The sequence below is a fragment of the Rattus rattus genome, chromosome 5 (genome assembly GCF_011064425.1).
Source record: "Rattus rattus isolate New Zealand chromosome 5, Rrattus_CSIRO_v1, whole genome shotgun sequence".
Taxonomy (NCBI): domain Eukaryota; kingdom Metazoa; phylum Chordata; class Mammalia; order Rodentia; family Muridae; genus Rattus; species Rattus rattus.
Genome location: NC_046158.1, coordinates 152,602,498 through 152,614,511, shown reverse-complemented (window position 1 = coordinate 152,614,511; position 12,014 = coordinate 152,602,498). Strand labels below are relative to the sequence as shown.

Here is a 12,014-nt window from a genome sequence, read left to right as displayed (position 1 = left end):
TGGGCAGCAGCTGCGCCTGCTTGTAACATTCCTGCAGCCGCCGAGTGAAGCAGTCCAGACAGGAAAGCGCAAGGAACAGTGAGTTCCACACCTATGTGCTCAATAAAAAGCGAGAACTGATCTAGTGCCGGGCAGCTCCCCAGCTGCCTGCGGATGGTGCAGGGAAGAGGAGGGTGGGAATGCTGGCGGAGCCGGAGGACACTTGGGGACCATTTTGGGGTGCGGATCCATACCGAGCAATGACTGGATCTCCAGTCAGGCCTTGCTGAGGCTGGGCAGCAGCATGCTACACCCCAAGTTCTAGAAGATTTCATTAAAAATCCCTCCTAAATGCTGGCATGCTGTAGTGACATTAGCATTTTTTAAAAAATGATTTATTTTATGTATATGAGTACACTGTAGCTGTCTTCAGACGCACCAGAAGAGGGCATCGGATCCCATTACAGATGGCTGTGAGCCACCATGTGGATGCTGGGATTTGAACTCAGGACCTCTGGAAGAGCAGCCTGTGCTCTTAACTGCTGAGCCATCTCATTATGATTTCTCAATCTACTCTCCCTCTTTTATTCAATGTTTCTAAACTTTTGTTTTCAGAATGATGGCTCCTCAAGTAAGCCTTCTAAGGTACTTTCCTCTTAATTGACCCCTTTTCTGTGGAATTACAGAATCACAAATATGCTGTACGTTTATTTGCCTGTGGTGTATTCGAATTTTATCTATCTATCCATCCATCCATCCATCCATCCATCCATCCATCGTAGTCTTCTGGAGGTGCACAAACAGATACGATAGGTGAGATTTTGCAGGGGGCAGAACAGAAGTACCAGGTTTCGCCCTATTGCGGATGTTACTGACTCCTGGGGATACATGTATTATTCCTCGGCAAAAAAAAAGGAAGCAGAAACAAAGCAGTATGTAATTAAAATGTAAATCTACACAATTTAATTACCCATGTAGTGACAGAAGTAAGTCTCTGGAATGGTCTCTTCAGCATTGCGCGCTGTTGTATAATAGATTAATGAAAAGCGGGGGAGGGGATGCTGAACCGACTGGCGTGGCCAGAGAGCTTTCAGTCCAGGGAGATTGTAGCCTTTACGTTTGTGACCAGCGCCCTCTGCTGTTCATCACGGGAACATCCTCCAGGAAGTCAAGTTTAGCTTCTTCATTTAGATCCTGCTTTCGCCTCGCCAGCCATGGGAGTTAGGAGTTAGGTTTCGGTCTGAGCTTCACTGAGGCCTTACGACATTCAGAGCCACATCAAGGTCGGTGGTAACCTGGGGATGGAGAATCCGTTTTCTTTCAGCCCCAGATCCCAGGATACTCCCTAGTCTGTTTTAATGGACTTTAGAGGGAAGCCACCTTCTTAAGCTCTGAGGCAGAAAGGAAGACCAGAAGCAGGCAGGGGTGGCTTCAAGGAAGAAGTTGGAGACATTTAGGAAATTGTACCATTCAATGACCCTAATCTAGACGCTGGAGACAGGGATGAGGATGACTTGGGTCAAGCCCTGTCTTCGCTGGCTTGCTGTAGAGACCGTTCCCCAGAGATGGAGAAAAACTGGGATGGGGTGGGGTGTGGTGCGGAAGCAGGATTCTCCTGGTAACCTCTCAGAAGGGTGAGACACCTAGAGAACGTTAAACTAGATGTGAGGACCCAGGAGGCCTCACAAGCAGATCTCAGAAGGGTTGATTTTTCTGGAGGAGCCCACCTTCCTTTGTGGGACCAACGGCATGTCTGTCGGGAGCCCGGACAGCCCTCGCTGAGCCTGCCGAGACACTATCAGTGCCTCGAATGGTCGCGCTGCTGGGAAACAGAGGATCTCAAGGTGAAGGACTCAAAAATGGGGACCAAAGAGCGAAGAAGCCATCGCCCACTCCCCCACAGTTTAGCTGACACTTCCTCACCTGCAATCACTTGCCCACCAAGCCATTTATTGCTGGTTATTTATTGCCTGAGCACAATGGCCCCCAAGGTTTCATCCAGGGCGGGGAATGTGGAAAATAAAAGAGAGCTGGACTGCTTTCTAACACTGTCAGTTTCGCTGGTGGGGGTGTATACAGTTGACTGGTGCACAGGATGCTGTAGGTAAATGTGCCATCATCGGCCTACAGGGCTACGATTTGACCAGGTTCCCCCAACCCTTGTGTTGGAATGTTAATCTGAATGCAACATGGGAGTGTTCTGGGACTAAAGGCGAGATTAACCCCAGTGCCAAAGTTCTGGGCTTTGCTTCAATCCTTTGCCCCCCTCCCTTTCACTCCTCCTTCTCCTGTCCTCTGCTAGGAGATGAAACGGACGACCCCCACCAGATTCTTGCCCCTTCGTCTTGGACTTAGCCTTCCAAATTGTGAGAAATAAATTTGTCTTCAATGTAAACTAGCCCACCTCGGGTGTACTGTTACAGCAGCACCACACGGCCTAAGATAAGTTAGGTCATATTAGGTTATCGAACAGCCTACATTTCCCCCATCCAAAGCTCCACAGAAGTTGAATTCAGTAATATAATCACACAACTCACCATTACAAAGCCGCACTTTATTGGGTCAATTTAAAAATATATACCTTGGCTATCTTCTAACTTTCAAACCGCCCTTTCAACTGACTTTAAATTTCTTCTTTTCCTTCTCTTTTTCTTCTTCTTATTACCTGGTGTTGTTAGATCTAGGGTTTTTGTTTAAATTTTTAATTTTACTTATTATTATTAGTGTGTGTATGTGTGTGTTTATGTGTGTGTGTGTGCGCATGCACATGCACATGTTGCATGTTTGGGCTCAGAGAAAAAATGTGTGGAGTGAGTGTTCTCATTCCACCTTAACATGGGTTCCAGTCCATCTGAGGTCATGAGACTTGCGAAACAAGAGCTTCCTCTGAGCCCTGCTGACCCCTGGCCATAGTTTTTAACTCATCACTATAGCACATGTGCACACATGCGCACATATGCACATCACATAGATTCTTTTTTTTTTTTTTCTTTTTCTTTTTTTCGGAGCTGGGGACCGAACCCAGGGCCTTGCGTTTGCTAGGCAAATGCTCTACCACTGAGCTAAATCCCCAACCCCCATCACATAGATTCTTGTTTGAGCTGTTGTTTTAAGCTGTTCCTGGCATCTTTTTGCATCCTTAGATTCCTGTACTTTGCTTTTGGTCTTTTCCACTCTTGTTCCTTTATCTCGGTCAGTGTCCTTTTTATTGTCGAAAAGAATAAACTAGGAAGGAAATGGAGGGAACACGATGAGAATGAGGCTGGGTCGGCGATAGATGGCCTGTTTGTTCCGACTGAATCAGTAAACCCTCCCTTATCATGGTTATGATGGAGCCTTGCTTCGTCTCGCCTGAAGAACAGATGGTGTTCTGTTATCTCGCCTGTAATGAGTTCTGTATCACGTCTGAAATATAACTTCTAGTTAGACAATATTTCCACAAGGACATTTTTCTCCGCATTCACGGAAATCATATCTTTCTCCTTCCACCGAGTTTGATACCTGTTGAAAGTATTCACATGTTGGAAGTATTTTTTATGTTTTCAGTCCTACATTAATTATCTAGTATCCATCTCTTATAACCTGTTAGCGGAGTTCTCTCCGACACGTGTTTCCATGGTAGCATCTTGCTCTCGCATTTTGTCGCTGCTCAGTGAGCTTCTCTGGTTGATTCGGATTTCTGCCCATGAAGGCTACTGGTGGGTGTCTTCTTCCTGTGTGTTTTCCTTTGATGCTTGGTAAGGGCCGACCTCTGGCTGAAACTCTTTTTGCATTCTTCGCATTCGTAAGGTTTTTCCCCCGTGTGAATCCGCTGGTGTTTTGTGAGGGCGGACTTCTCATAGAAGGTCTTCCCGCACTCGAGACATTCGTAGGGTTTCTCTCCTGTGTGAGTTCTCTGGTGCACGACGAGGTTGGACTTGACACAGAACGATCTCCAGCACGCGCTGCATTTGTACGGCTTCTCTCCCGTGTGAGTCCTTTGGTGCTGGGTAAGGTTGGATTTCACACAGAAGGTTTTCCCACATTCACTGCATTTATATGGTTTCTCTCCCGTGTGAGTTCTCTGGTGGACCGTGAGGGCGTACTTTTGGCAAAATGACTTTCCACATTCTTTACATTCGTAGGGTTTCTCTCCTGTGTGAGTTCTCTGGTGCTCCGTGAGGTTCGACTTCACCAGGAAGGACCGGTCACATTCATTGCATGCGTAGGGTTTCCTCCCCGGGTTTGAGCTCTGGTGCTGAGGAGGGCCTGCGGTCCTAGAGCAACTTTCCTCACACTTGCTGCACTCCCGGGCTTTCTGTTCTTTCCAAATGCTCTGATTTTTATTATGGTCCAGCTTCTCATTTCCCTCACACTCTGGTTTTTCCTCCAAGGACCATCTCCCATGTTGAGTGCTTGATTCCTTGAGAGAGAGGCCCGATGACTCCTCGCACTCAACCCCTTTGGGGTTTTTCTCTCTTGTGCTGCTTCTCTGATGTAGGCTCAGACTCGACGTCTTTAAGGCTGCACACGTCTCAGACCGACGTCTTCGGTTGTCTGCACACCTGGGTTTTTCTGCTGTGCAAGTTCTCTGGTTCTGAGTAAGGCACGGCTTCCCACGAAGGGTTTCCCCACAGTTCCCATGGCCACAGATCTCTCTCACGTGAAGCTTCTCGTTTTGGAGGTGAGGTGAGCTTCTTACAGTGTTCTCACTGACACTATGTTCACCACGCTCTCCTCCTGGCCGCCTTCTCTGACCTCTGCTAAGATCCGGTTTCTCATTAAAGGGGTTCACAAGGATATCACACTCACAGAGTTTCTCCCTTACATGAGTTCCTGGATGTTCATGGTTTGACCTCACACATGACGGTTTTCCATGTTTGCTGGCCTCTTGAGCCTTCCTTTCCCTCAGGGTTCTTAGAAAAGACTGGAACCTTATCTTGTGGGCAGTGGCTTGCATGTATTTGCTGTCCTGAGAGGAGTTTCTGTTACCAGTAGCTAACCCTGTGATATTTTCCAAGTTTTCGTCCATCGAGTGACACTTCTGATGTATTTCTCTCGAGGCCTCTGAGCTTGTGGCCAGATGAACTATTTCTCTTAGAGCCTTGCTTCTTCTCTTAGTCAGTGTTTCACTGCTGACAAACACTCGACTCAAAGATCTGCCTCCGTTTTCTCCATTTGTTGTCATGGTATCGACCCTCTGGGCTTCTGGAAACGTGAGAAGGGAAGTGTGTTACACATCTAAGCAGTGTTTTAAAGGGAAGGGGTTATACACAGATGTCTTCTGCTGACTTGGTTCTGGGGTTCCGACACACTCCCCTGGGAAAGCAGCCATGCCAGGCAATGTCTCATCTAGTCTTTCCGTGGATAATGTGAAGACAAAGAGTAACCTTGTTACCAGAGTAACAAGGGGGAGAGATTGAGGAGAGAAGTGCCCCCTGCTTTGGTTTCTAATAAACATGAACACCAAATGGCTCGAGGCCTTGAAATAAAACATAACCGGCAACAAGGAATGCCAGACAGGGACTCATCCATGGAAGGAGGGTATTTAAAAATGAGGCAAAGACAGAAGGCACTGCCCATGCGATAAGGTTCTGGTCTTTTCTAAGAACCCTGGGGGAAAGGAAGGCACAAGAGGCCAGCCGACATGGAAAACCGTCATGTGTGAAGTCAAACCATGAACATCCAGGAACTCATGTGAGGGAGTCAGACCTGATCCTGCATACGATCGCTAAGCCACACCCCCTGCTTCCGGTCTTCTCCGTCCCACTCTGCGTACTGACACCCGAGAAAACTTTGAAAATAACCCATTCTCTCAGACCTGAAGGCCAGGCTTGCCGTCATGGGGACACCGATGCAGATTCTGGGTCTGTACAAAGTGTGGAACGGAGTTAAGCTCTGGGACGAACTGGCCATTTCCTGTTACTGACTACTGTGGACCTGCTGAGACCAGGCGCGTCAAGCTCCTGCTGCCTTGGTTTCCCTGCCAAGATGAACTGCACCTTGAACTGTGGGCTGATGAACCCCTTCCTTCCCTGAGTTGCTCCTGCCTGGAATATTTTAATCCCAGCAACAGCAGAAGAAAGCAAGACACAGGGGTTGGAGATTTAGCTCAGTGGTAGAGTGCTTGCCTGGGGGCGCAAGGCCCTGGGTTGGTCCCCAGCTCCAGAAAAAAAAAAAAAAAAAAAAAAAAAAGCCTGACACAGACTGTTGATATCTTCCCTAAAGTGGGATCTGTTTTTGCTGTCAAATTCACCCAAAGCGAGCTGGGCAGTGATGGTGCACACCCTTTAGTCCCAGCCCTTGGGAGGCAGAAGCAGGTGGGTCTTTGAGTTTGAGGCCAGCCTGGTCTACAGAGTGTGTTTCAGGGCAGCCAGGGCTACCCTGTCTGGAAAAAAATACAAAAAAGCAAAAATGAAAACATTCCACCCAAAGTCCTTAGTTTACCTTGAGTCTGACCCTGCAGTTGTATATTCTGTGGGAAGGGGCGGGTGTATAATAACGTGTCCACCATTACAGTCAAACACACCGAATAGTTTCACTGCCGTAAAGCCCTGTGTGCTCTGCCTATTCACGTACCTGCCCCAATCCCTTGAAACCATTGGTTTTCTTACTCACTTTTAAATGTTTTATTTATTTATTTATTTATTTATTTATTTTATTTTATTTTTTTGAGGCAGGGTCTTTCTATGTGGTCCTAGCTGTCCTGGCCTCAAACTCACAGAAATCCTCTTGCCTCTGCCTCTAGGAATGCAGGGATCAAAAACCATGGGCCACCGCACCTGGTCTCATTTTGCTCTCTCACTAGCTTTGCTTTTTCTAGGTGAACGCAGAGGTGGAACCCAGCAGCACGCAGCCTCCTCCTGCTGGCTTGGCGTCTTTCCCTTAGAGGTGTGCGTTTAAAGTGTGGCTTGACAGGCTGCATTTGGGAGCTGAGTGTTTCCACGGCCTGTTTGTACGCTATTTATCCACGCTGCCTGCTTTCAAGTTTCGATGATTATTAGTGAAGCTGCTACTATACACTTGCGTGCAGGGTTTTCTAGAAACAGCTTCCAACTCTCAGATTTGTTTGTTTATGAAGCAGGGTCTCCAAGCCTCATTCTTTATTGCTTTTGAAAGTTTTTGCACTACTACTACTACTACTACTACTACTACTGCCACCACCACTACTCTTACTACTACTACTACTACTACCACCACCACCACCACCACTGTTACTACTACTAGTAGTAGTACTACTACTACCACCACCACTACTCTTACTACTACTACTACCACCACTACTCTTACTACTACTACTACCACTACTCTTACTACTACTACCACTACTATTACTACTACTACTACTACCACTACTGTTACTACTACTACCAACACCACTACTGTTACTACTACTAGCACTACTACTCCTACTACTCTACTACTATTACCACCACCACCACTACTACTACTACCACTATGACTACTACTAGTAGTACTATTACCACTACTGCTATTACTACTGCTACTATTACTACTATTACCACCACTACTATTACTACTATTAATACTACTATTAATACTGCTACCCTTACCACCACCACCACTACTATTACTATTACTACTACTACTAGTGTTGCTAATACTACTATTACCACTACTACCACCACTACCACCACCACCACCACCACCACTACTACTACTACTACTACTACTACTACTACTACTACTAGCTCTTTGTGCTTTCTACTGCCTCCACCCTCCATTGCAAATGTAGCTGGTGTTTATTTGTTTTTAGTTTCCCCATTGGCTTTTGGGTAATTTACATGAAGAGAGGAAGAGATGATCCTGGGCAAACTTTCTACTTGCGTCTCTGTATTGGAACTCACTCCTTCTATCTAACCCTATCCCATTGCTTCTGACCTCTGTTGCTGTTTATCTCACCAAGCACCCACCCGTCTCAGAGGCTCGGCCCCTGCTGTTCCCCTGGCTCAGGTGAATGTCTCCAGCAGCCTTGCTCACCCACGGTCCACACTCTGCTCCCGTTCTTGCTCATTTCCTCCCGGAAGCACCTTCCCTGTCACTTGCCTTGAACTCAAGCAGTGCTGACAGCTACTGGCCCTCAGATGGGCAGATTTGCTACCCCAAAGCCTCTGTGTCCCCCATGCTAGAATGGGACAGCCCCTGACAGGCACTTAACAGACACTTGTCAGATAGAGGACTACTCTATGAATGAACGCACAATTCGCATCCAGAACATTCAGTCCCAGAGGCAACACATATGCTAGTTACAGACAGTAAAATAGAAGCAAAGATTTACCTTTTTTTTCTTTTTTTTCCGGAGCTGGGGACCGAACCCAGGGCCTTGCGCTCGCTAGGCAAGCGCTCTACCGCTGAGCTAAATCCCCAACCCCGCAAAGATTTACTTTTATTTTTATTCTTTTTATTCTTTTGAGGCAGGATCTTACTACACAGCCCTAGTTGGCCTGGAACTCTATGCAACCTAGACTGCTCTTCCTGCCCCTACCTCCCAAGTGCTGGTGTCAAAGGCGTGAACCACCACACACAGCCTGCTGAAAACATTTGTACCTGGGGGAATTGATCAGGCTACGGGCATTTTTCTTCTCGCCTTGAAAATTCTAGAGCCTCTCAGAGATAGTATCTTTGTTTGTTTGTTTGTTTGTTTTGAGAAGGGGCATCCCAAGCCGACCTTGAACATCTGACCTTCTTGCTTTGGGGCTGGGATTGCGTTCAGGCTTGTGTCATCTTGCCTCTTTGATGCTGTGCTAGAGATCAAAGCCAGGGCTCCGTGCCTGCGAGGCAAGCACTCTACCAACCAAGCCTTGGATACATGCAAAGAAACCGAACCTCGCTCTGAGCTCCCAGGACCTCATGTCTGCCCTCTTCTTTCTACTTGACCTCGACTCACCTGAGAGGCCATGGCCTGGTGGGTCCCAAGGACCTTCTCCGTGCTCCAACTTGCATATCAGCTCAGGTTTGGTTATACTGTGCCCTGTGATGGGAAAATGGCAAGGCTTGGTAAACTGCTCAGGGCTGAGGGAGGGGTACACGATGATGGGGGTCTGGTGTGCTTCACCAAAGCCAGTGGCTGCATCCTCACAGGGTTGGGGTGTCACTGCTGAGGCCAGTGGTTAAGCCCTCAGCTAGAGGATCAGGCGTCTGGTGAGTGACTGTGCAGGGGTGCAGGTGTCCAAGGAGGCCAGAGTGGGCATCAGACCCCCTGGAGCTGGAGTTTCAGGCCGTTATAAACTGCCACATGTGGTACTGGGAACCGGATTCGGAGTCCTCTGGGAGAGCAGCAAGCACTCTTCACTGCTAAGCCATCTTTCCAGTCCCCAACTTTAAAACTTTACTCTTGACACTGATTCAGCTTCCGAGGTGAGAAACATAAGCTGACGGGAGCGGTGTGGGGGTGGGGCTTACCCACTGCTTGTAGGTGCCTGTAGGTCTCCAGCATCACCTCCCTGTACAGGTGCCTCTGGGCAGCATCCAGCAACTGCCACTCCTTCTGAGTGAAGGCCACAAACACATCTTCGAACAACACTGGTCCCTGCAACAAACCAGTGGGGCTCAGTTGGAAAGGCTCAAAAACAAAGTAACAGGAGACACAGTGAGGGAATGAGTTACCACGGCATTCCAGAAAACGGTATAAGGTTACAATTCTGTTACAATTCTGTATGCTGTACTCTGGAGGAGTAACGGAATTGCCGAAACACTAGGCAAACCGCATTTCACAGATAATTCATAAAGCAGTCCCGTCTGTGTAGATCTGATCTGTCTGCTGAGGGCACTTAGGCAAATAAGACTGCAGCTTGTTTTTAAGGATCTTACAGACCTGAGATTTCCTACACAAGCAAACACTGGCAGCAGCGGACTGTGGGAGATGGGCTTCTTTCTTTAGGTCACATGTCACCAGGTTTGTATGTGCACATGTGTGTGCTCATGTGGCTATCAGAGGTCAATGTTGACTGTCTTTAAAATCAATTTTGTTAAGATAAGGTGGGGGTGTATATTTGTGTACATGTATGTGTGTATATGTATGTCCATGTATATGTGTAGTGTGTGTATGTTTATGTATGTGAGTCTATGGGAATGTATGTTTATGCTTGTGTGAAGGTATATATGTATGTATATATGTGTATATGCATGTATTATATGTATATATATGTGTATTGTGTGTATATGTTTATCTGTTTATGTATGTGAGTCTATGGGAATGTATGTTTATGCTTGTGTGAAGGTATATATGTATGTATATATGTGTATATGCATGTATTATATGTATATATATGTGTATTGTGTGTATATGTTTATCTGTTTATGTATGTGAGTCTATGGGAATGTATGTTTATGCTTGTGTGAAGGTATATATGTATGTATTTATATGTGTATATGCATGTATTATAAGTATATATGTCTGTATTGTGTGTATATGTGTGTCTGTTTATGTATGTGAGTTTATGGGAATGTATATTCACTCCTGTGTGAAGGTGTGTATGTATGTATGTGTGTGTATGTGCATGTATGTGTGTATTGTGTATGTATGTTTATGCATGTGAGTGTATGTGCATGTGTGCTCATTCCAGTGTGACGGTGTGGACCACGCATGCCGAGACGTGCATGTGGTGATCACAAAATGACTGCGAGGACAGAGGATGTCTGTTTTTACCTCTCCACCTTATTTGAGACAGGGCCTCTTCAGCCTGTGCTCCACGGCTAGCTGGCTGTGAGTTTCTGGGGAGTCGCTTGTCTCTGCCTCCTAATAGGGAGCACACCAGGGTTGCTGAGGCTTGTGTCACCTCGCCTGGTGTTTGCCTGGGGCTTCAGGATTTAAACTCGAGCTGTCAGGTTTGTGGGGCAAGCACTCATACCCACGGATTCATCTCCCCAGTCCTAACTGGAAAGAGAGCACCCTCTACCCGACACATCTTCCAGTCTCTGCCTCCCAGGGCTGGCATTACAGGTGCGTGTCAGCATACCTGACTTTTTAACATGGGTGCTGGAGATCTGAACTCAGGTCCTCATACACAGTGGGCACTTCACCCTCTGAGCCATCTTTCCGGTCTTTGTGTCAGGGTTTGGTTGTCCGTGAACAGCAAGCGCTGGGTAACTGCAGCTGCAGCATGAGTAAAGGCTTAGAGAGTAGCTGAGAATATAGCTGGTGTTAGAGGAGTCACAGTGAGGGTGGTGATCCAGGAGGAGGCTGGGGGCCTGGGCAAGACCAGAACAGCTCAAGTGTGAGGGGATGGGGCAGAGGGAGAAAAGGTAGGCCAGTGGCTCCCATCAGAACATCCCTTGGCAATCTTTAGTGTATGCACACAGCCCTCAAGTAATCTCCCAAAGTAAAGTTCAACAACTTTATTTTTAGACAAACGAACAAACAAGCAAACAGCTCTCTCCTCCAGTCAAGCAAGATGACCAAAGGAAGAAGGCCAAGGGGAAGAAGGTGGCCCCACCCCTGCCATCGTGAAGAAACAGGAGGCCAAAAATGTGGTCAATTCTTTGTTTGAGAAAGGCCCAAGAACTTTGGCACTGGGCAGGATACCCAGCCCAAAAGAGATCTCATACACTTTGTCAAACGACCTGGCTAAGGCTGCAGTGGCAAACAGCCGTCCTCTATAAGCAGCTCATGGTACCCCCTGCCATTAACCAGTTCCCCCAGGCCCTGGACAGGCAAACATCGACTCAGCTGCTTAAGCTTGCCCACAAGTACAGGCCAGAGACAAAGCAAGAGAAGAAACAAAGGCTCCTGGCCCATGCTGAGAAGAAAGCTGCTGGCAAAGTGGACATCCCAACTAAGAGACCACCTGTCCTCGGAGCAGGGGTCAATACAGCCACCACCTTGGTGGAGAACAAGAAGGCTCAGCTGGTGGTGACTGCCCATTGAGCTGGTGGTTTTCCTGCCTGCCCTGTGTCGAAAGATGGGGGTGCCCTACTGCATCATCAAGGGAAAGGCCAGGCTGGGGTGTCTGGTCCACAGGAAGACGTGCACCACTGTTGCCTTCACACAGGTTAACTTGTTAGACAAGGGTACTCTGGTTAAGCTGGTGGAAGCT

General features: G+C 47.4%; 1 protein-coding gene across 1 annotated transcript; it reads right to left on the bottom strand.

Moving 5' to 3' along the window:
- Positions 1 to 3,586: 3,586 nt before the first annotated feature.
- LOC116901087 (zinc finger protein 33B-like) lies at positions 3,587 to 11,067 on the bottom strand. The gene is made up of 4 exons (XM_032902650.1): positions 10,938 to 11,067; positions 9,382 to 9,508; positions 8,867 to 8,950; positions 3,587 to 5,166 (listed from the first exon to the last, which is right to left on the bottom strand). The coding sequence occupies exons 1-4, from the start codon at positions 10,950 to 10,952 to the stop codon at positions 3,629 to 3,631; spliced, it is 1,764 nt and encodes a 587-aa protein (XP_032758541.1). The 5' UTR covers positions 10,953 to 11,067; the 3' UTR covers positions 3,587 to 3,628.
- Between the last annotated feature and the right edge of the window lie 947 nt (positions 11,068 to 12,014).

Bases quoted from the DNA above. Each gene is read 5' to 3' on its own strand.
- LOC116901087 (XM_032902650.1), bottom strand. The intron at 8,951-9,381 runs GTAAGCCCCACC...TTCCCATCACAG, and splicing joins CAGGCACCTACAAGCAGTGG to GGCACAGTATAACCAAACCT. The intron at 5,167-8,866 runs GTGAGTCGAGGT...TCACGTTTCCAG, and splicing joins ACCAGGCCATGGCCTCTCAG to AAGCCCAGAGGGTCGATACC.